The sequence below is a fragment of the Xenopus laevis genome, chromosome 9_10L, assembly GCF_017654675.1.
Source record: "Xenopus laevis strain J_2021 chromosome 9_10L, Xenopus_laevis_v10.1, whole genome shotgun sequence".
Lineage (NCBI taxonomy): Eukaryota > Metazoa > Chordata > Amphibia > Anura > Pipidae > Xenopus > Xenopus laevis.
This window is the reverse complement of record NC_054387.1, coordinates 43,581,527-43,607,001: the sequence shown is the minus strand read 5'-3', so window position 1 is coordinate 43,607,001 and position 25,475 is coordinate 43,581,527. Positions and strand designations below refer to the sequence as shown.

The window sequence follows — 25,475 nt, the reverse complement described above, 5'->3', positions numbered from 1 at the left end:
GGAAGTGATGTGGCCTACTGCTAAGTCATAATATGTTATCAACTAAGCTCAAGCAAACTGTTATTACAAAAGTTTTGTGTAGAAAGCTGCCGGGAGTTCTAGCTCTTTGGCTACACTGACTGCACAGTCATGCTGAGGTAGGACTTCACCAGTACAGCCAATCAGCACTGGTTGAGTGTCTATGCTTTGTCACCCAAGCCTCTTTCTGGCAACCAATTGGAAGTGTCTTTTAGAGAATATCCCTCCCCTCTGTTGAAATCCTTGTGATTGTGAATGTGAGCAGGGAGACGAGAGCGAGCTTGTGAGGGGGCTGCACTTATCACGGTAATGTGTTTATTGATATTTATACTAAAAGAGAATCTATACATTGATATTCATTCAAACACAGTACTGCCGCAACCAATACGTGCTATACGAAAATATTATGCATTTATACTATTGGATAATAACAAGAAAGCATGTGAGCAGGTGACATTTTGGCTGGCACAGATCTAATGGAAGCAAAGACTAAAGAACAGTCTGCCGAGTCTAAAGCTGGCCATACACTATAAGATCCGATTATTTGCCAAACGAGTCGATCTTTCCCCCGATATTCCCACCAACGCAGGGCTGAACAATCGGATTACAACGAGGATCAATGGAATCCGACGAGTCGATCATCGGAAAAATGAAACATTCCCGATAGATATTGTGGCCAGATATCGATCGGGAAGACCCGTCGGAAGCCCACATACACGAGCAGATAAACTGCCGAATTGGTCTAAAGGACCAATATAGGCAGCTTTAATCTGCCCGTGTTTGGCCATCTCAAGGGCATATTTACATACAGCGATTGCAGGTAATTGCACGGAAATGCAATTTTCAAGCGAATACCTAGTATCACTGCATGCGTGAAGGTGCAAGTATAGTTGGGCACCTCATCGTCTGTGGGAGAGGAGATTTCCCACTGTGCAATAAAGCACCCCATGTTTCAGGGCCCTAAGATGACAGTCAGGGCTGGAACCAGGGTTGCCACCTGGCCGGTATTTTAACGACCTGGCCGGTATTTTACCGGCCTGGCCAGTAAAAATGATGGTTGATCCCAATGTTATTAATAGGGTAAAAAGATAAATATATAGGAAGGTTGGTATTTTTTTCCAGAAAAGGTAGCAACCTTAGCTGGAACTAGGGGTAGGCAGAAGAGACATGGGCACAACATAGTGTTGGTGCCAAGCACGTACCTCTTCTTTCACCTACACCTGGTCCGGACCTTGTTCCCCGACCGGCACTTTCCAGCACGCTCCTCCGTGCACGTGCGCAACCCCTTCCCGCATCATCGCTACATTGGGTGCATGCATCGTTACATTGGGTGCATGCACCAGGGAAGGGAAGTGGCCAGCCAAGTTGCCTTGGGCACCCAGTCGGCTTGGCCCAGGCCTGCTGACAGCAGGAGGGCTACAGTAAAGTGTAAGAGCTCCTGTCTTAATAGAGGGCGCGTGTGGTATAGGAGGCTGTTGTACACAGTAGAAAATGTGGTGCTGGAAATTAAATCTAATAGCAGATCTAGTCTATGAAGATTCTCATTCATTCAGGTCATTCAGTATCTAGTAGACTTAAGTAAAAAGGCAACTGGACTCTTCAGCCGGCCACTGACGGAAAGCTAAAGTGTGTGGATCGTCCAGACATTCATTGTACCATGGCGGTCAGTCGTTTAGTCGATCTGTCAGGTTAGAAGATTTCTGTCGGCTAATGATAATATCTCAGCATGTATCGCTTATCTGATGATATCAGTCTGTCACTACTATTTGTTGGACATAACTTTCATACATTCGCCGTCTGTCAATAAATGGCCAGAACATTGTCTGATTTGTTCTTTTTACTACTTCATTTAATCTGAATGGTTAGTTGCAGGCCGGACGTTTGCAAGTCCAATCGTCCGTCGGATCTGATGATGAAATCTGCATGTCCGTGGACAGCTTTAGTTTAGTTTTCTCTACTAGCAGATAATGGAGACACAACAAGAGCTCACAGTCCAGGGAAATGCTGCAGCCCCACAGCTAAATCAGGTTGGGAGCAGAGAGAAAGGGGCAGGACCAGGGAGGGGACTGGGATGCTACTGGGGGGGTTCTATTGCCACACACACAGCACTTCCTGTGGGAGAATGAATGAACAAACACAGTCCTTGCTTCAGCCGAGACACTGAGTGGTGACTCTCTCTGCAGCTCTCCTATCACTGCATTTTTAAGAGGTAAAGTGAGATTTTGTTCCTGTACACTGTACATTTAATGAGGCATATAATACTAGAAGACAAGGATGCTACTGTATGTTCCCTTTAACCTGTTGCACCATTCATGTGCTGTCTATTGTAATAATGTGAGACAAAAGGGAATGATAGCCATGGTGGCAACAAACAGGGATGAATACAGTGCAGGATTAAGAGAGTAATGTACAGGCTGGGGGCAGGGTAGGAGAGTCTTAAGAGATATAGATATATATATTATATCTGTATCGATATAGATACAAATATAATTGTATTTTAAGACAGTGTGTGGACTTTTTTCGTACTATGGCAACCACTAGCTTAATCAATCGGACAGGTTAGAAGATTTCTGTCAGATAATGCAAATATCATGTATTACCTATGCAAATATATCAGTGGGTGACTGTCACTACTATTTCCGGGACATAACTTTTGTACAATTGCTTTCTGCCAAATAATCGTCTGATTTTTCCTACTTAATCCTACAATTTAAATCTGAATGGTTAGTCATAGATTGTTGCATTAAAACAAACGATCGATATCTGAACGTTTGTCGTACAAGGAATGAAATCTGAACGTCTATGGCCAGCTTCAGTGGCAGATTTATGAATACGTGAGATTAGAGTTAATTGCAGAAAAACCTACTTACTTTCTATTCCTTCTTATGGGATTTTTAGAAAAGAATTTATCAATGGATAAAATCTAATTTTCACCCATTGATAAGTGCACTTCTCAAAATCCAATAGGAATGAATAGAAAGTGGGTGAATTTTTCTGTGGATAAAAACCCTTATTGATAAATCTGCCCCCAAGTGTCAGAGTAGGAGAGAAAGAGGCAGACTGGGATTTGAAGTAGGAGAGTATGAATCAGACTGGGATTTAGAGTTGGAGAGTATGAACTAGACTGGGGTTTGGAGTAGGACAGTATGAATTAGATCGGGGTTTGAAGTAGGAGAGCATCAATCAGACTGGGATTTTGAGTAGGAGAGTATTAGACTGGGCTTTGGAGTAGGAGAGTATGAATCAGACTGGGACTTGGAGTAAGAGTGTATAAATCAGACTGGAATTTGGAGTAGGAGAGTACGAATCAGACTGGAATTTGGAGTAGCAGAGTATGAATCAGACTGGGGTTTTGAGAAGGGAGTATGAATTAGACTGGGGTTTGGAGTAGGAGAGTAAGAATCAGACTGGGACTTGGATTAAGAGTGTATAAATCAGACTGGGATTTGGAGTAGGAGAGTATGAATCAGACTGGGGTTTGGAAAAGGGAGTATGAATCAGACTGGGATTTGAAGTAGGAGTGTATGAATCAGACTGGGATTTAGAGTAGGAGAGTATGAATTAGACTGGGGTTTGGAGTAGGAGAGTACACATCAGACTGGGATTTGGAGTAGGAGAGTATGAATTAGACTGGGATTTGGAGTAAGAGTTGTTAAATCAGACTGGGATTTGGAGTAGAAGAGTATGAATTAGACTGGGACTTAAAGTAAGAGTGTATGAATCAGACTGGGATTTGGAGTAGAAGAGTATGAATTAGACTGGGACTTAAAGTAAGAGTGTATGAATCAGACTGGGATTTGGAGTAGAAGAGTAAGGGTAATGGCACACAAAGAGATTTGTCACCAAGGCAAATCTGTGCTTCCTTGCAGGTGACAAATCTTCTCAAAATACCCACGTAAAACACATTACATGTGGTGATCTGAATTTGGAAAACTGCAGAAGAAAGCTACATCCAGCGATCTTAATGTTAGTGATGGGAAAGTTACTCTCAGGAGATTTGTTGGAAAGGGCCCCCTTTGGGGCAGCATACACTCCCAGATCGCCCCTGGGGCTGGGGTAGGAGATTAAGGATCTGACTGGTGGGCTGTCCTAGGAGTATAAGGAACACTTGTTGCGTTAATTGCAGAGATGTCCCATAAGGAGGGATTCACTAGGGTTTCATTTCTTTTGCCTGATGCAAAATATCCTGATTTCAAGCAGCGGGCTTCACATGCAGTTATGCACAAAAGAAAAATTTCTGCCATACTACAGTCTGTTTCTCTAGACTTCTGCTACATTGTTGAGGTGTCATTCTAGGGACCTTTCCAATAGGCATGACTTAAAACACTTCAAATTTGTTTAAACTTATTTGTAAATGCAGTTGCTTTATACCTTTCTGTTCTCTGGTTCTGCTACATCATTTCAGGAGTCACAACCAGCAGTGCAGAAAAACAGCCAGATGCTGCTTGCAATAGCCATTATATTTACAAATAACTCCGTAAAAATATGTAATGAATATATATTTTAGAAAGTTTATTACAATGACATTTTCTTTCTTAAGGTAGAAAACAGTTGCTGGTGTATTTTAGAAAAATGTCTGCCTTAAAGGGGAATCTAATGACTAAGGAAGAGTATTTGTTTGTGTGGGAGTTTTCATTGTCAGTCCCCTTGATACATTCGGATAGTTATTAATGACCTGTCAATGATTTTCTTCTGCAGCATCAGGATGGCTGATCTCTGGGACGATATCTACAATGACACAAAACTGCTGGAGGAGTTGGCACCCATTGCCATTGATGCAGCTTTGCTGCAGGGGGTTTTGATGAGGACAAAAGAGAGCCCAAATTCATCGGACGTAAGCACAATTTAGAATTAAATGGGTATTGGTCTGTCACATGTTGGACATGTCACACAATAAGGCTGTGGCTCATGGCAGTCCTACAGGAAGCTGCAGAGATCAACATTTTAATTTAAAGGACAACTACACCCAGCATAGCCACACAATATATTTCTTATAAAGGACAACCTCAGCTGCAATCGTTTTAAGTCATTTTAAATAAACAAAGCACTGATCTCTCCCCCACCTTTAATGATATTACTTCTGCCACTGAGATAGATATCATAACAGGGGGACTTTAAAGTAGTGAAATTTAAGGCTATCTTACTTTTTTGCAAAATAAAAGCTGCCCTTCAGATGGGGGTATGCTGGAACTGTACATGGTAAGTTGTCTCCCTCTCCCACAACTATCATTGGCTCAAAGCATGTAAGGTTAAAAAGGGCAGGTTGAAAGCATGGAAATTGTAATTACAGTAATGTATAAAAAAAAAAAAAAAAGGTAAAAAAGGTTAATAACAGGGTTTATTCTCCAGGCACTGGACATCATGAAATGATTGTCTTTCTACCTCTTTCCCTCCAAGGTTGTCAGTTTTGCCCCATTTGCCCTTCTCCCATCCCCTGTGCCCAAAGCTCTCTTTGAGCAAGCCAAGTGCGTGCAGGAAGATTTTAACACGTTGGTGGATCGGATCAGCCAGGACACGTCGTTCTTGGAACAGGTTCTTTCCAGGTATATGAACACTAAACGCATAAAACCCACAGAGCTCAGCCAATATTCATGGGTCCGTCTCGTTTGTACAGACAAAGACAATAATAACAAAGCCCTAATTAATCCAATGGCTGGAGGGCAAGTTCAATCAGTAAAGCTGCTTGTGTGTAACAGCCCTTGCAGAGCAGTATTATGTTGGGATGGATACAAAATACACAATTTTCTGTACAGTGAAAGAAAATGTAATTCTAAGCAACTGTCCAGTATATACAGTGGTAATTACAATTGTATATTGACTGTAAATGTAATTGCTGTTGAAAGCAGAATCCATCTGACTGTTATATTCTCTGCACGGCTGATTCTGACTCCTGAAACAATGGTGCAAACCAAGTGATAAACAGAACTGAATCCTGTTACATTATTTTTAGGGATGCACCGAATCCAGGATTCGGTTCGGGATTCAGCCAGGATTCGGCCTTTTTCAGCAGGATTCTGATTCAGCCGAATCCTTGTGCAAGGCCGAACGTAATCTTAATTTGCATATGTAAATTAGGGGCAGGTAGGGAAATCACATGACTTTTTGTCACATAAGAAGATTTTTTTTCCACGTTTTCCTTTCCTGCCCCTAATTTGCATATGAAAATTTAGATTCGGTTAGGTATTCGCCGAATCTTTCACCAAAGATTCAGCCATATCCCAAATAGTGGATTTGGTGCATCCCTAATTATTTTAGGAGTCAAAACCCAGAGGACAGAAAGGGATAAACAAACACTGCATTCAATTGCAATTCTATTTTCATATAATCTTAAAGGAGAAGGAAAGCCCCAATTGATGGGGGGGGGGGTACCAAATTTAAGGGCACCTCCAAGGATTGTAATGACTTACCTGATACCCCAGACTGGTGCTCCTGTTAGCAGAAAACTGTACCAGACTGGGCACTAGTGATCAAGTGATCCTCTGTATCCCTTCTTCTTTCCTCAAAATCCAGCAGTTGACGCCTGCGCAGTAGAATAAAAACTGCTTTTTTTGTTGAAATGCGGCTTTTAACTCTACTGCCTGCCTGAAAAAAGAAGGAAGGAAGAGGATTGCTCACTTACAAGTGCCCTAGGCTGGTACAGTTTTGTGATAACAGGAGCAACAGCCCTGGGTTTCAGTTAAGTCATTACAATCCTTAGGTGGTGCCTTAACATTCGGCTTCCCCCATAAATTGGAACTCTCATTCTCCTTTAAATCTATTGAACATTTTTACATTATACAAAAATCAGTTTTCAGGTGGAGGACCATCTTGTGTGCCCCCTTCCATAGCATTTATGACGCTTTCCATTTCAATTCAATATTGAATAAAATATGCTTTGTGATAAAACACTTTATTTTTAACAATACTTTAAAATAACGTTAGGAGCTGCCCTATTTGTTGCTTTACCAGAGGCATTACTATAATTCTCTACAGCAGCAGCACCCCTAGTGATTACAAATTGATGGTGGTTAAAAAAACAAGCTAACAATCCTGCAGCATATATAACATTTCTAATCTCTAACATTCCAGTGTCAGAACTATCCCTCTTTTTCTTTCTCACCAGCACCATCAAAGTGGATGATTTTATCCGACGGCTATTTGCAATCCACAAGCAAGTTCAGCAAGAAGATTGCATACAGGTAGGCTTTACCCCTGAGCTGATAACATACTAATATATTAATATTTATAATGTGCTCCTGCCAGATAATTATATGACAATACAGGCAAAATGTGGGCATGGGCATAATCCAGCACTGCAACTTTAAAGACATAGTTGCTCCATAATATTGGTGTTTTTTTCCCCAGGAGGTGTTTTTAGGCATCAATCGTTCAGATTACATGTTTGACTGCCGAGATGATGGGACACCTGCTTTAAAACAGATTGAGATAAACACCATTGCTGCTAGTTTTGGTGGCCTTGCTTCCCGGACCCCTGCGGTGCATCAGTAAGACTTTGGGGATAAAAAACAAAAAGCAATTAGAAATATATGTTGTCTTGCATTGGAATATCATGTTGATATCTCTTTTTATTAGACACGTGCTAAAGTTTTTGAGGAAATCGGAAGAATCCAGCAGCATCTTAACCAACGATGCAGTTGAAGGGATTGGTTGGGGCATTGCACATGCCTGGGCACTATATGGCTCAGTCGAGTAAGTGTAACACAAGGCATCATTATGAGTGTTTGGGGGTGTTAAATGGAACCACCACACCAAATGTTCCCAAGATTCCCCTAGATTTATACACAAAGCCTTTCCAAAGAGAAGCAGGCCTTTTAGTGACAGCCGCAAAATCCCAGCACTGGTCAATAAACTGCTTTATAAAAACAAAAACTGCGACTGCAGTGCACCATCTGCAGGGGTTTGTTTGTGATCCCCAACTGTAAGTAGACATGGTGCACCAAAGGGCTGCAAGTTCATACTAATCACGATCCAGTTACCCTTTATTATAAGCAAGTAGCAACTTACAGTTGCTTTGTCCCTATACGTTACTGGGGTGCATTGCCCTGTCCTACTTACTTATATCCACTGCTTTCTTAGAATTCAGGGGGAACTGCTATTTTTAGATTTCAGAGCATCTCTTTCGAATGTATATTTTCTGTCCTGTTTGCCTAACCGCCATATATTCTTCCTTCCCTTTCAGTGCCACGGTTATGTTTCTGGTTGAGAATGAGCAAAGGAACATATTGGATCAACGCTTTATAGAAGCAGAACTGTGCAAAAGGTAAAGCCGGTCATTTCCAAGTTGCCTAATTCAGGTTTATGTTTCCTACCCATATAGGGAAGAGGGTACTGCACCTTAGGTCTTTCATTTATCTGACATGTCAGCTATCGTGTGCAGGGCAGCCATCAGGGGGGTACAGGGGGGAGAGTTGTAGGGGGCCCTGAGGGTAAGGGGGGCCCTGCCACGCCACACTTACTTGATTAGCCGGCCCCCCATCTTTCTGAGAGCTGCTGACTTCGGGAAGGCATGGACGTTTAAGGGGCCCTGGCCACCAATTTTCTTATAATGTGGGGGGGGGCCTGGCCACCAATATTTTTTACTCATGTGGGGTCCTAGCCACCAATATTTTTAAATGGGGCGGCCCTGGCCACAAATGTTTTTTTTATGGGGGGCCCTGACCACCAATATCTTTTTATTTTTCATTAACATGTGGGAACCCTAGCCACCAATATTTTTTTTGTTTTTTTACTGTGTGGTGGGGGGCGGACCTGTGGGGTGGGGAGGGCGGACTCGTAGGTGAGGCTTGCGGTGGGCGCAGCCCAGGGGGCCCAGGAAATGTTGTCGTATGGGGCCCTGCAAATACTGATGGCGGTCCTGATCGTGTGTCCTCAGTGGATTTTTAAGGGGACATTTGTCAGAATTGACAATTTTCCAAACTGCCTGATAGATATGTGGTCAATTTTCAGTGTCGGTTGGACAGCCCATCGGGAAAATACTAACTCAGTCTCGAGGAATCAAATTGGCCTGTGTATGGCCAGCTAAAGTTACACAACATCAAGATCAACCTTCAGCTTGGGGTGAGGGCTTGTACAGGTTTTGTGCCTTAAATACTGTATGTATTCCATCACTGAGCGTTGACCATCCTCCATGCTGTGTTGAAACCACATACTATATGCTAGCCAGTACTTTGATTTCTATTTATTCTGTCATCAAGGATGCAAACTGTGTGCAGGATCTGTAGAACTGAACAAAAAGTTTCTTGTTGTGTTACAGAAATGTCCGTGTGATAAGGAGACGCTTAGCCGACGTGTTTGAGAGAGGAACTCTAGACGAGGAGAGACACCTGTTCATGTAAGTATAACCATCCACGGGGAAAGTGTACAGGCTATTGAATTTGTTTTGTTACTTGAGGGTGTCTGAGGATGTGAGATAAAAGATATAGCTGCTGCTCACAAGCCCTTTGCTCCTCTAATTAATTAAAATGCATCTTTTTTTTAATATATGTTTATACTTTTTATTTATGATAAAGGAAGGATGCACTAAAATGTTATTGTCACAATCCTGCACTGTGGATACTGGAAGAGCAGAAAACCCATTGGCTTCTGAATGGTAATAAACATTGTCTGTTTTTGTTTAAGCGATGGATACGAGGTTGCCGTGGCTTACTTCCGAACTGGTTATGTGCCTCAAGATTATACAGAACAGGTTTGTATTCAGTTTAGGAATGGGGATGCAGGAGGTATGGTCCAATGACATTGACTGCACTGCTGTTTAGAGATGCATGTTGTTGATTTAACGGAGAGCATGGGAACTTAAAATATATAATATATGAATTTCTACAGTTACAGAAAATAAGAATACTATTGAGAAAAAAAGTTAATTTGTCTTGTTCTAAATGGGAATCATGTTATAACAGTATTTCTTTAACTTTTGTTAACTAGAACTAGAGACTGTTATCCGCAGGCACAATCTCTCCCTACTGTGCCACAGTCCCTTCCCAGAGACTATTATCCACTGTTACTATAGGCACCATCTCTCCCTACTATACCTGCTATCCCACAGTCACACTCCCTTCCCAGAGACTATTATCCCACTGTTACTATAGACACCATCTCTCCCTACTATACCTGCTATTCCACAGTCACACTCCCTTCCCAGAGACTATTATCCCACTGTTACTATAGGCACCATCTCTCCCTACTATACCTGCTATCCCACAGTCACACTCCCTTCCCAGAGACTATTATCCCACTGTTACTATAGGCACCATCTCTCCCTACTATACCTGCTATCACACAGTCACAGTCCCTTCCCAGAGACTATTATCCACTGTTACTATAGACACCATCTCTCCCTACTATACCTGCTATCCCACAGTCACACTCCCTTCCCAGAGACTATTATCCCACTGTTACTATAGGCACCATCTCTCCCTACTATACCTGCTATCACACAGTCACACTCCCTTCCCAGAGACTATTATCCCACTGTTACTATAGGCACCATCTCTCCCTACTATACCTGCTATCACACAGTCACAGTCCCTTCCCAGAGACTATTATCCACTGTTACTATAGGCACCATCTCTCCCTACTATACCTGCTATCACACAGTCACAGTCCCTTCCCAGAGACTATTATCCCACTGTTACTATAGGCACCATCTCTCCCTACTATACCTGCTATCCCACAGTCACACTCCCTTCCCAGAGACTATTATCCCACTGTTACTATAGGCACCATCTCTCCCTACTATACCTGCTATCCCACAGTCACAGTCCCTTCCCAGAGACTATTATCCCACTGTTACTATAGGCACCATCTCTCCCTACTATACCTGCTATCACACAGTCACAGTCCCTTCCCAGAGACTATTATCCCACTGTTACTATAGGCACCATCTCTCCCTACTATACCTGCTATCCCACAGTCACAGTCCCTTCCCAGAGACTATTATTCCACTGTTACTATAGACACCATCTCTCCCTACTATACCTGCTATCCCACAGTCACACTCCCTTCCCTGAGACAACAAAAACTGTTTCTGTAGGTGCTGCCACGCTGTCTGCATAGCCAAAAGATTATTTTCTAGTGTGTTATTAATCTTTCCTACAATATTAACCAGTGACCCCTGCTTTGATCTATCCAACACTCAACTCTGGGATTATGGAATTAGACTTGCTGAAGTGGCAGATGGAATGTGGGTCTGTAGCAGTTATTAGAAGTTGTTCAGTTTTGTTGTTAGTAGTTACCTTAGATTTTTACAGAGTTCCCATATTGTTTCAGGATTGGGAGGCACGGCTCATGTTGGAAAGATCCAGAGCTGTAAAATGTCCAGATGTACCAACCCAACTTGTTGGAACAAAAAAGGTCCAGCAGGAACTGAGCCGTCCCCAAATTCTTGAGAAATTTCTTCCAGACAAACCGGAGGCAGTCGCTCGAATAAGAGAAACCTTTACAGGCCTGTACTCCTTGGATATTGTAAGTGGAAATGACTTGGTCTAATAATGACTTATTCAAACACTTACACTTTATAAAATACAGTAGAACTCCAATTTTACATCCCCTGATTTTAAGTTTTCTCTCATTTTACATTGTTGTTTTGTGTTCCCACAATACATATTACATTTCCCTGATTTTCCATCATTTTTTTTCTGGTCCCCTGAAAAACGTAAAATGGGGGTTCTACTGTATATGTTTAGCATTTAAGCAAAAACTTATCCTTTTTTTTTCATTACTGGGATGAAGTTTCTCCTGCTTTTCTTCTAACCTATCACTGTGCTGTACAAGGTTTTTTGTGTATATTGCATGCATGGTACACTGGCTGTCGGTTCATTAGAAACTGCCAGCTGTAAAGCAATTGTGAATAGCTTTGCAAGGAAATAAAACTGGAGCACTGGTATGTAGGGAACATTAACATATTTACTGTATACTCTAATTTAAAGGACTGGAAACAGTCCGTTTACCCCAAACAATATAATGTTCATGCTTAGCGCTTTAGAGTGTCAATCCTCTGCTTTCTATCACGTGATGTCTCTGCTTTCTATCAGATACTAACTTCAGTAGCCATATTGTTGTTCTAAATGATAAGGATAATGTTATTTGCTTCTCAGAAAGCTCTTAAGGAAGCTGCATTGCCAGTGTTAATGGTTATGATGCTGTTTTTCCTTTCTATGTGTGTCCCCAGGGTGAAGAAGGAGATGAGGCAGTGAGAGTTGCTCTTGCTAATCCAGACCAATTTGTGCTGAAACCACAACGGGAAGGAGGAGGTGAGATTTTAATGGCTATAATATACTGTCATGAGATAGATTAAGGACCAGTGGCTTGAGTAATTCCCATCCATTATCTGCATTTACACAGAAGTCTGCAGTGCCAATGACTCTACCATCAGGATTTATTAGTGGATCTTGCACCAGGATCTAAACCCAAAAAATTAATTGATGCAAACTTCTCTTCTTCTCTGGGCACTTTTTCACAATTCTCTAAATATTTTTCATTTATGATACCATTTATTTTTAGCAGTTTTGTGATATTATTAGTTTAAGACTAATACCAGGCTTTTGGCTCAACCGACTAGGGTTAACTGACTCATATGGGAAGTGCATAGACCGTAAGGGTCGCAGACATTGTTGAGATGAAGGCCAGGTGTTAGCAGTTTAAAACTGCGAATCTCTCAGAAACCACTAAAAATTGAAAATGAAGGTAAAATGCAAAAGTGCTCTGAGGAGTCACTTTTGGGCAGTCTGTTTGATAGCGGAGGGAGGAGTGGTGGTCACCAACAGGGAGGGATGGTTGGTGGTGACAGAGCCTGGAGGTAAAGCCCTCCATTGGGCCCTGGGGTCTCTAGTTTGACAAAGTCTTTGTCTCCAAGTTAATGACCGTCCAATCACAAGATAGTTTGGTAGTTGGTAGTTTGGATCTTCATACCTTAAGTCTATTAGAAAATCATGTAGATATTAAATAAACCCAATAGGCTGCTTTTACATCCAATAAGGATTAATTATATCAAGTACAAGCTACTGTTTTATTATTACAGAGAGAAAGGAAATCATTTTTAAAAATTGGGATTATTTGTATAAAATGGAGTCTATGGGAGACAGCCTTTCCGTAATTCTGAGCTTCCTGGACAATGGTTTTCCAGATAACGGATCCCATAATATTTTTAAAGACTTTCCTATACAAGAAAGTCGCCCATCTGGCATCTCCCTTGCGATTTCATAGGAAAATAAACAGACGCGACTTTGCATTCATTGTGAAGATGCAAGAAAATGATCATTGCTTTATTCTTCTAAAGTATAATTGTGGTTATGGATCCCTAATCGATTAGTGAGCCAAACTAGTGGGACTGGGTGAATATTAGAAATAAAATCCAAGCGTTTACCCTTCTCTTAAGGGAATAATTTGTACGGGGAAGAGCTGAAAGAAAAGCTGCAAGAGTGCAAAGACAGCGAGGAACGGACCTCCTACATATTAATGGACAAGATTAATCCCAAGCCGTTGAAGAACTGCCTGCTGAGGGCTGGGGGTCGTGTGCAGATATCGGAGTGTATTAGTGAGCTGGGCATGTTTGGCGTTTATGTCAGGTAAGTGTATGAGTATTCTCCCTGGTGCTTTACACACTCAGTGGGGCAAATTCACTAAGGCGCGAAGCGCCGAACGCTAGCGTTTTTTTAGCTAGCGTTCGGCATTTTCGCTACTGCGCAAATTCACTAACGAACGCTGGCGTAGTTTCGCTAGTGTTACTTCGCAACGTTACGCCAGGCGAATTTTCGCTAGCGACGAAACTACGCAAATTCACTAACTTGCGCAGTGTAGCGAACGCTACCTTTTACGCTAGACTTCCTTCGCCACCTCAGACCTGGCGAAGCGCAATAGAGTAGATAGGGATTGTTTAAAAAAAAGTCAATTTTTTCTAAGTCCCAAAAAACGCTGCCGTGTTTTCTACATGATGGCTGATAGGCTGAAAAAGATCTAAAATTTTTTGGGGCTCCCCTTCCTCCCCCCTACTTTTCCTGACTCATGGCAACTTACCTAGACAGTGGGCACATGTGTAGGGCAAAATAACATTTTTATTGGCTGATTTGAAGGTTTTCTAGGCATTTGTAGTGCAGATACGTGTTCCTCCATTGAAATTTGAATTTCGCGCCGTATGCAAATTAGCCTTCGCTAGCGCAACTTCGCTTTATATAGCGAAACAACGCTAGCGCTACTTCGCAAACTTACGCTACCCCTGTGCGCAACTTCGCATTTTAGTGAATTTGCGGAGCGCTGGCGAAAATTCGCCTGGTGAAGTGCGGCGAAGAGCGGCGAAGTTGCGCCTGGCGCAACTTCTATTCTTAGTGAATTTGCCCCATTGAGCTGCTGCTAAAGTACTTAAAGGAGAAGGAAAGCTACCAAAGCAGTTTATTTCCAATAGATTAGCCACAATAGTGCAAGCTAGAACACTATTTATTCTGCAGAATGTTTTACCATACCTGAGTAAACAGCTCTCTCTGTTTAGGATAGCAGCTGCCATATTAGCTTGGTGTGACATTGCTTCCTGCCTGAGTCTCTCCCTGCTCACTCATAGCTCTGACCTCAGATTACAGCAGGGAAGGTAGGAAGAGGGAGAAGAAAAAAGAGAAGCAAACTGAGCATGCTCAAGCCCCAGCCCTGGAGGTTTAATCTGAAAACAGGAAGTCTAATACAGAAGCCCATGTGTACACAATAGAAGGGTGTATATATATATAGGGAATAAATGTTGTGTTTCTTTTGACAGAGGACTCAGAGCAGCATTACTTTGAGGGTTTACTGGTGTATTTATATAGACCTTTATGATAAAGCTTACTTAGTTTTAACCTTTCCTTCTCCATTAATACAAATATTGATGTTTTGTAGGCACAGGGAACAGATGATCTATAATGATCAAGTGGGTCATCTCCTAAGGACAAAGGCCATAGAACACTCAGATGGAGGTGTAGCTGCAGGAGTGGCAGTCTTGGATAACCCTTACCTGGTATAATGTGGCTTGTGATCTCGGCTACATAATGTGCCTAATACTCCCTCTGCTGAGCATAATCATTACTGCACTATTTAACTGTCTGAGCAAGAGGTTCTGTCTTATTTCAGTGTTCCAGTGAGCTGAATACATGTCCCAGTGCCTTATTAGAGTGGAAGGCATCACTTTGATTAGTTACTTTGCCCATGATGCCAGGATTCTAAGTATGTGAGAGAGTCTTTGTGTGTGTGCAGCTAGAGCCAGGCTCTTTGGGATGTACCATTGAGCGGAACATTCCAAACCATCTTGGAACGGCTACCGAAAAGTAGATTCAGGTGCATTAGATCCCCATAATTGCTGTGGTTTCAATACAAATTAATCAAAGACTGGGTGGACAGACAAAAGGAGTGGGGCGGGGACAGGCAACTTTCAGAAATTGAAATATAGCAAAACTACAACTCCCAGCATTCCTTTAATAGCGCTATAATTAGCCCCATGTCATAAAGTGATAACAATACACTCCAGGCATTTTCTGAGACCTTATTTCTTATTCCCACGTTGAGTCAATAGGAATTATGGTTTAAAAAAAAAAAAAAAAAAATCCAGGACTGGATCATTATGTCCCTGATAACACGTGATTAATTGACATCTCTGCAGCTGAAAAAGGAATGCTGGGATATGTCGTTTTCCGGGATATCTCAAGCGTCAATCCCTGGTGCAGAACCTGGTTCACCTGGTCAGCTTTAGTCTTATTTATTTAGTCCACAATGAAAACATTCTTGTTTCATTATTCAACTGACAACACTAGAGTAACCTGGCAACTTTAGCATGGCAACAACAATTCTTCGCACTTAAACTGGATAGTAGATTGTAAGCGCTAACTAGCAGCGTCCGATTTAACTACCTGTATCAGTCTCTATTGGTGTGTAATGTGTATGATGTATACACCGTTCTGTTGTACAGCCTGTAAAATATGTTGTTGCTTTATATACAGTATGCTTGTTATTAACAATAAATATACTACTGATGCATGATGGCTTTTTTTATTATCTCGCTTTGTTTTACTTTCACTCGGTGATATTCTTCCTGACGTCTAGTGGTTACGATTTCATGTGTTTATTTCTATGTTTCAACGATTTGTTCCGCATTTAAATGAACTTTTAGTAAAATGTAGAGAGTGATAGTCAGTAATAAATTTATTTTTTTATTATTTGTGGTTCGAGTTATTTCTAGGGATGCACCGAATCCAGGATTCGGATTCGTCCGAATCCTTCTGCCTGGCCGAACCGAATTCGAATCCTAATTTGCATATGCAAATTAGGGGCAGGGATGGAAATCACTTGACTTTTTGTAACAAAACAAGGAAGTAAAAAATGTTTCCCCCTTCCCATCCCTAATTTGCATATGCAAATTAGGATTCGGTTCATTATTCTGCCTAATCTTTCCCAAAGGATTCGGGGGTTCGTGGATTCGGTGCATCCCTAGTTATTTCGATTTTTATTCAGCAGCTTTCCTGTTTGCAATCTCAGCAATCGGGTTGTTGGGGTCCAAATTACCCTAGCAACCCTGCATTGATTTAAATACACTAGACTATGAATAGGAGAGGGCCAAATAGAAAGATGAGCAATTAGAAGTAGCAATAATAATACATTTGTAGCCTTACAGAGCATTTGTTTTTAGATGGGGGTCAGTGACCCCCATTTGAAAGCTGGAAAGAGTCAGAAGAAGAAGTCCAATAATTAACAAAAAACTATAAAAAACGAAGGCCAATTGACAAGTTGCTTAGAAGTGGCCATTCTATAACCTAGTAAAAGTTATCTTTACAGTGAACCACCCCTTTAAAGTTGGGGGATAATGTAATTGGCACTTCCAATATGCAAAAATCGTATTTACTATAATTAAGTGAGGTGTACAGTTACAAGTTACAAGTTTGCACCTGTGCAAAAACACCTGCACCATGTCATTGTAGCTTACTGGTTCCCACATTGTGTAGCCCCTTGGGGGTACAGAGTTGTAACTTGGGGTGGGGAGCAGAATGGCAAATTTGCTTTCCTAAAAAAAAGTAGAAATCCTACCTGAATATTCTTGGATCTGTAGCTGAATGGCCGATACATCATTGTTTTCCTACACATGTAGATGGGCTGACTAAATGTTGCTTGAAGCAAAAATAAAATGTGAAGACCTGTGCCCTAGTATACTAATACTATAGTCAGTACTTTGTAGAGCCACCTTTTGTGGCAATTACTGACCAGACTATCTGACCAGAGCCCCTTCCTCCATACATTAGGGGAGTCGCCCACATGCTTTTTGGCAAACTCAAAACGTGCCTCCTTATTTTCAACTTTAAGTAATGGCTTTTTTCTGGCCACTCTTCCATAAAGCCCAGCTCTGTGGAGTGTCCGGCTTATTGTGGTCCTAAGGACAGATACTCCAGTCTCTGCTATGCAACTCTGCAACTCCTTCAGGGTTACCTTGGTCTCTGTGCTGCCTCTCTGATTAATGCCCTCCTTGCCCGGTCTGTGAGTTTTGGTGGGTGGCCCTCTCTTGGCAGGTTTGTTGTGGTACCATGTTGCAGCCTCTCGGGCCTTTCAGAAAAGGTGTGTCTATACGGACAGATCATGTGACACTTAGATTGCACACAGGTGGACTTCATTTCACTAATTAAGTGACTTTTCAAGGTAATTGGTTGCACCAGAATTTAGGGGCTTCGTGGTAAAGAAGGTGAATATATATGCACATGCCAATTTTCAGTTTTTTATTTTTTTTTAATTAATTTTTATATATATTTTTCTCATTTAACTTCACCAACTTAAGGTGGCCAAACACTTTAAGATCCGCTCATTTGGCAAGGTCGCCAAACGAAAGGTTCTTAACCCGATATGCTCATTAACGGCTGGGCAATATCGGATGAATCCGATTGTTCGTCCCTGGGGCCGAACGATCGGATTACAATACTACGAATGGGCTCCGACGGACCACATCAACTAGCTCCTTGATCATACAAAAAAAAAAATCAAACTTGACCGATCGATATCTGGCCGATTTTTGGCCTGATATCGATCGGGAGGACCCATCGGGGGCCCCACACATTGGCAGATAAGATGCTGAATCTTATCGGCAGCTTTAATCTGCCCATGTATGGCCACCTTTAGACTATTTTGTGCAGATCCATCACATAAAATAAGATTAAGAAACATTTAAATAACAGGTTGGAATGTAATAAAATAGGTAAAAGACAAGGGGGGTGAATACGTGTGTGGGGGTGAATACGTGTGCGTGTGTGTAAATTCGTGGTGCACAGCCTTCAGGGGGATTGCCGGATCTCTCCTCATACAGAAAAACACACAGGTAAGGCAGCACTCACTTGATTAGAAAACATGTATTAGATATAAAAATAAAGCATCAGGCTACGTTTCGGGAATGCATCGTACCCTTTATCAAGCCAAACGTTACACATGGTTTACAGGTTTGCAAGGTCAGGTGACTTAAAAAGGAGTTATCAGGAAGTGACATCAGCGTTAAGTATACAGGTGTGACCCCTATAGGTCAAGATTCACATTATATTACATACACATTGCCCTTACCCTTCATGTGTCTAATTTAACCTATGATAGCCAGCATAGTTTACAAATTATACAAACATGATTAATTGACAGGCCCAGTCCAAATTGTGTCTAAATCACATCAGGTTTTTTAGAAACTCATAAAAAGGGAATATAATAAAGGGAAAGATTTCATTCACCCTGAGACAGGGTATATTGCCCACTTGAGGGGCTTCTATACCTGTGTTTCCAAATATGTTGTTTATGTGTTGGTCTGTCCGTGTGGCCTCATCTATGTAGGTGAGACCACGCAGATGATTAAATCACGTATCTCACAACATAGATCTGCTATTAATTTAGGTAATATGAGTCAGCCGGTGTCCAAGCACTTCCTGGAGAAAGGACATAGTGCTGATCAACTCAGATTTATGGTGCTTGAAATGATCCCCCCACTCAAAAATGGAGGTGATTGTGAACTCTGTTTAAAACAGAGAGAGGTGTGGTGGATCCACAAATTAGGATCCTTACAACCCAAAGGATTAAATAGGGATTACGCTCTGTACCTCTTTTTATGAGTTTCCAAAAAACCTGATGTGATTTAGACACAATTTGGACTGGGCCTGTCAATTAATCATTTTTGTATAATTTGTAAACTATGCTGGCTATCATAGGTTAAATTAGACACATGAAGGGTAAGGGCAATGTGTATGTAATATAATGTGAATCTTGACCTATAGGGGTCACACCTGTATACTTAACGCTGATGTCACTTCCTGATAACTCCTTTTTAAGTCACCTGACCTTGCAAACCTGTAAACCATGTGTAACGTTTGGCTTGATAAAGGGCACGATGCATTCCCGAAACGTAGCCTGATGCTTTATTTTTATATCTACTACACGTTTTCTAATCAAGTGAGTGCTGCCTTACCTGTGTGTTTTTATATATATATATATATATATATATATATATATATATATATATATATATATATATGTATATATAAATAAATAATACTTTTACTCTTTGTGCACCTATTAATTGTACAAGGGAACCTTACGCAGAGCACTGTTGGTGTCTAGTGGCAGGTACAGCGACACAGGAAATCTGCAAAAATGCTGTATTGTGGCAAAACAGTGCAATGATATTGGAAGGTTTTTACATGGAGTTCCCCTTTAAAGGAGAACTAAAGCCTAACTAAAGAGGTAGCTAGAAATGTTGTACATTGTTTTTGGTTCTGCGCCAGCCCAAGGCAACCACAGCCCTTTAGCAGTAAAGATCTGTGTCTCCAAAGATGCCCCAGTAGCTCCCCATCTTCTTTTCTGCTAATTCACTGCACATGCTCTGTGCTGCTGTCACTTACTGAGTTTAGGGACCCACTCACAATATACAGTACACATAGAATATAAATATCACAATATAAGGCTGATTAGTAATTAATACAGATAATTATACATGACAGCACAGAAACCAGTGCAACTACCATCAGAATTTAATAATCAGCCCTGTAGCATCATCTTATATTACAGGCCAACCTCATTTTCTGCTGGATAATTGGTGACAACTAGAGATGGCGCGAACTGTTCGCCGGCGAACTTGTTCGCGCGAACATCGGGTGTTCGCGCTCGCCGGAAGTTCGCGAACGTCGCGCGACGTTCGCCATTTTGGGTTCGCCATTGTTGGCGCTTTTTTTTGCCCTCTCACCCCAGACCAGCAGGTACATGGCAGCCAATCAGGAAGCTCTCCCCTGGACCACTCCCCTTCCCTATAAAAACCGAAGCCCTGCAGCGTTTTTTCACTCTGCCTGTGTGTGCTGAAGAGATAGTGTAGGGAGAGAGCTGCTGCCTGTTAGTGATTTCAGGGACAGTTGAAAGTTTGCTGGCTAGTAATCGTTTTGATACTGCTCTGTTATTGGAGGGACAGAAGTCTGCAGGGGTTTGAGGGACATTTAAGCTTAGGTAGCTTTGCTGGCTAGTAATCTACCTTCTACTGCAGTGCTCTGTATGTAGCTGCAGTGGGCAGCTGTCCTGCTTCTGATCTCATCTGCTGACTGCTGCAATAACAGTAGTCCTTGTAAGGACTGCTTTTATTTATTTTTTTGTTGTTTTACTACTACTACTACTACTACTATAAGAGCCCAGTGCTATTAGTCTAGCAGTGTTGGGGAGTGGGACTGGTGTGCTAATCTGCTGCTCCTAGTAGTTCAGCAGCACCAACTTTAATTTTTTTTTTTAATATTCATTTTTTTTTTATTTTACTTTTTTTATTTTACTACCGCTGTAGTAGTGTATAAGTTGACCTTTTAGGCATTATTTGCCCTGTAGGCATTTTTTGCCCAGTGTGTTATTCAACCAACTGCCATCTAGCTGTGTGACCTTGTTCACATTCTGTCTAAATATCCATAATATTACCGTCTCCAGAAAAACCACCGGAGTGACTTTTTTCAAGCAGCCATAATATATTTTACGTAATCCGTATCCATCGCTGTAGTAGTGTATAAGTTGACCTTTTAGGCATTATTTGCCCTGTAGGCATTTTTTGCCCAGTGTGTTATTCAACCAACTGCCATCTAGCTGTGTGACCTTGTTCACATTCTGTCTAAATATCCATAATATTACCGTCTCCAGAAAAAACACCGGAGTGACTTTTTTCAAGCAGCCATAATATATTTTACGTAATCCGTATCCATCGCTGTATTAGTGTATAAATTGACCTTTTAGGCATTATTTGCCCTGTAGGCATTTTTTGCCCAGTGTGTTGCTGTATTAGTGTATAAATTGACCTTTTAGGCATTATTTGCCCTGTAGGCATTTTTTGCCCAGTGTGTTATTCAACCAACTGCCATCTAGCTATGTGACCTTGTTCACATTCTGTCTAAATATCCATAATATTACCGTCTCCAGAAAAAACACCGGAGTGACTTTTTTCAAGCAGCATTCATATATTTTACGTAATCCGTATCCACCGCTGTAGTAGTGTATACGTTGATCTTGTGGGCAGTATTTACACAGTGTTTTCTTCAAACCGCCATCTAGCTGTGTGAGCTTGTTCACATTTTGTCTAAATATTGATAATATTATCGTCTCTAGAAAAACCACTTGAGTTACTTTTTTTCAAGCAGCATTCATATATTTTACGTAATCCGTATCCACCGCTGTAGTAGTGTATACGTTGATCTTGTAGGCATTATTTGCACACTGTTTTCTTCAAACTGCCATCTAGCTGTGTGTATTATCGTTTCCAGAAAAACCAACTGAGTTTTTGTTGTTGTTGTTTTTTTAAAAATAATGCCAGGCAAAGGCAGGCCGCCACGCAGAGGCCGTGCTAGGGGCCGTGCTGCTATGCAATCCTGTGGCCCTAGCAAATTGCCCAGTTTTAAAAAGCCAATGACCCTGAACTCCCAAAATGCTGAAGAGGTAGTTGACTGGCTTACACAGCACACCCCATCCTCTACCGTTTCTAACTTTACCACAACATCCTCCTCATCCTCCACTGCTATGGCCACCCCACGTAACACTTCCTCCACCACCGGTGCCCCTTCTTCACTGGAGTCAGAGGAGTTATTTTCCCATGAGTTTCTTGAACTGAGTAATGCGCAACCATTATTGCCAGAAGAAGATGAAGGAGATGAGGACGTTACACCAGATTTAATTCTGGCAGAGAACACGATAGAGATGGACATAATGAGTGATGAGGAGGAGGTCCCCGCTGCTGCTTCCTTCTGTGATGTGTCAGAAGAAATTGATGCATCTGAGGAGAATGATGATGAGGAGATTGATGTTTTGTGGGTGCCTAGTAGAAGAGAGCAAGAGGAGGGTAGTTCAGATGGAGAGACGGAGAGTCAGAGAGGCAGTAGGAGAATAAGACTTAGAAGAAGCAGGGAGGACAGCCCGCAGGGATCAGTAGGGCAACAACATGTATCGGCACCTGTGTTCAGCCGGCCAACGCACCCGCCATTGCCGCCAACTTCTACTGTTACCGCCAGATCGCACACTTCCAAAAAGTCAGCAGTGTGGGATTTTTTTAATGTGTGTGCCTCTGACAAAAGCATTGTAATTTGCAATGAGTGCAGTCAGAAACTGAGCCTTGGTAAGCCCAACAGCCACATAGGTACAACTTCTATGCGAAGGCACATGAGCGGCAAGCACAAAGCACTTTGGGAGCAACACCTCAAAGGCAACAGGCAAACTAAAAGCCACACTCCTTCTGGTCCAGCATCTTACTGCTCTACCTCTGCTCTCCTTGACCCGTCTGAACCACCCTCCACTCCGCCTTCCACCTTGACCACCTGTTCCCATTCCCAGTCATCTGCCACCAGCCAAGTTTCTGTGAAGGCCATGTTTGAGCGTAAGAAGCCAATGTCTGACTGTCACCCCCTTGCCCGGCGTCTGACAGCTGGCTTGTCTGCACTCTTAGCCCGCCAGCTTTTACCATACCAGCTGGTGGACTCTGAGGCCTTCCGCAAATTTGTAGCAATTGGGACACCGCAGTGGAAGGTACCCAGCCGCAATTTTTTTTCTAAAAAGGGAATACCACACCTGTACCAACATGTGCAGAGCCAAGTTACCGCATCTCTGTCACTTAGTGTTGGGCCAAAGGTCCATATGACTACTGACGCATGGTCCTCCAAGCATGGTCAGGGCAGGTATGTCACCTACACTGCCCACTGGGTGAACTTGGTAATGGCTGGGAAGCAGGGAATGGGTAGCTCAACAACAACAGTGGAGTTGGTGTCACCGCCACGGATTGCACGCGGTTCTGCCACCACCTCTACTCCTCCATCGCTCTCTACCTCGTCTTCTTCCTCTTCTTACTCTGCTGCTGGGTCCTCCTTCTCCTCCTCCACACCTGTGCACCCCCAGCTCCCCCTAGGCTATTCGACGTGCCAGGTACGCCGTTGTCACGCTGTCTTGGGGATGACGTGCCTGGAAAGCAAAAACCATACCGGATCTGTACTCCTGTCATCTCTGCAGTCACAGGCCGATCGGTGGCTGACCCCACACCAACTGCAGATCGGAAAAGTGGTGTGTGACAATGGAAGCAATCTGTTGGCAGCGTTGAGACTGGGCAATTTAACACATGTGCCCTGCATGGCACATGTGTTAAATTTAATAGTCCAACGTTTTGTCTCCAAGTACCCAGGATTCCAGGACGTTCTCACCCAGTCCAGAAAGGTGTCGGCCCATTTCAGACGTTCCTACACAGCCATGGCACGCCTTGCTGACATTCAGCAGCGCTACAACATGCCAGTCAGGCGTTTGATTTCTGACAGCCAGACTCGCTGGAATTCAACGCTCCTTATGTTGGAACGTCTGCTGCAACAACAAAGGGCCGTCAACGAGTACCTTTTTGAACTGGGTGGTAGGACTGGATCTGCAGAGCTGGGGATTTTTTTCCCCCCGTTACTGGGTGCTTATGCGCGATGCCTGCAGGCTCATGCGACCTTTTGAAGAGGTGACAAATATGGTCAGTCGCACCGAAGGCACCATCAGCGACCTAATACCCTTCGCTTTCTTCCTGGAGCGTGCCGTGCGACGAGTGACAGATGAGGCTGTAGACCAGCGTGACGAGGAGCTGGAAGCGCGCGATTTCTGGTCGGAATCACCAGAACGAACCCAGGCACCTGCTGCAACGCAGGGAGAGGTGCCAGAAGTGGAGTCAGAGGAGGAAGGTGGCTTTGTGGAGGAGGAGGAGGAGGACCAACAGGAGCAGGCTTCCCAGGGGGCTAGTGGTGACCTTTTGGGGACCCCTGGTCTTGTACGTGGCTGGGGGGAGGAGACCGTGGATGATGCAGTCCTTGATAATGAGGAAGCGGAGATGGATAGCTCTGCATCCAACCTTGTGAGAATGGGGTCTTTCATGCTGTCATGCCTGTTGAAGGACCCCCGTATCAAGAGGCTTAAGGAGAAGGACCTGTACTGGGTCGCAACGCTACTAGACCCTCGGTACAAGCATAAAGTGTCAGAAATGTTACCAACATACCACAAGTCCGAAAAGATGCGGCATTTACAAACCAGCCTGCAAAACATGTTGTACAATGCTTTTAAGGGTGATGTCACTTCAGGAACTCATCAACATTCCAGGGGCAGAGGTGCCAGTAATCCTGCCACGAGCATACCTGCAAGGACAAAGCCCTTTGGCCAGTCTGTAACGTCAGACATGCAAATGTTTTTCTGTCCAAGGCAGCGCCACAACCCTTCTGGATCCACCCTCAAAGAACGCCTCGACCGGCAGGTAGCGGACTACCTGGCATTAACTGCAGATATCGACACTCTGAGGAGCGATGAACCCCTGGACTACTGGGTGTGCAGGCTTGATCTGTGGCCAGAGCTGTCACAATTTGCCATGAACCTCTTGTCTTGCCCAGCCTCAAGTGTGCTCTCAGAAAGGACCTTCAGTGCAGCAGGAGGGATTGTAACTGAGAAGAGAACTCGCCTAGGTCACAAAAGTGTCGATTACCTGACCTTTATTAAAATGAATGAGGGGTGGATCTCGGAGGGTTACTGCACGCCGGAAGACTTGTTCTGACTTCTATGCAGCTGTCCTTCTCTTCAAGCCTCATGACTCCACACACAGCTGTCCTTTAGCGTCCTCCTCCCTCCGCCACCGTTACAAACTAGGGTGCAAACCCTACTGGTTTAATTTTTTCTGGCCTCTGTGCTTCAGTGGCTGCAACCAAAAAAACTGGGCAAACAATGTCTACAAGGTCAACGTATGGCAAAAAATGACTATTTTCAGCATTTATATGGCATATTTTTTCTGGCAACTGTGCTTCAGTGGCTGCGTCCAAAAAAATGCATATTTTCTGCATTTATATGGCATAATTTTTCTGGCCTCTGTGCTTCAGTGGCTGCAACCAAAAAAATGCATATTTTCAGCATTTATATGGCATAATTTTTCTGGCCTCTGTGCTTCAGTGGCTGCAACCAAAAAAAAATTTATATTTTCAGCATTTATATGG

General features: G+C 42.8%; 1 protein-coding gene across 1 annotated transcript; it reads left to right on the top strand.

The window, feature by feature from the left end:
* Nucleotides 1-287: 287 nt before the first annotated feature.
* Nucleotides 288-16,005, top strand: gss.L (glutathione synthetase L homeolog; the record flags this gene model as incomplete). Its single annotated transcript, NM_001087544.1, is given in 13 exon segments — nt 288-324; nt 4,717-4,852; nt 5,416-5,561; nt 7,121-7,196; nt 7,363-7,502; nt 7,591-7,707; nt 8,198-8,278; nt 9,272-9,349; nt 9,637-9,703; nt 11,284-11,478; nt 12,185-12,266; nt 13,391-13,580; nt 14,875-16,005. Coding segments are annotated over 12 exon segments (1,425 nt in total). The 5' UTR covers nt 288-324; nt 4,717-4,723.
* Nucleotides 16,006-25,475: the final 9,470 nt, after the last annotated feature.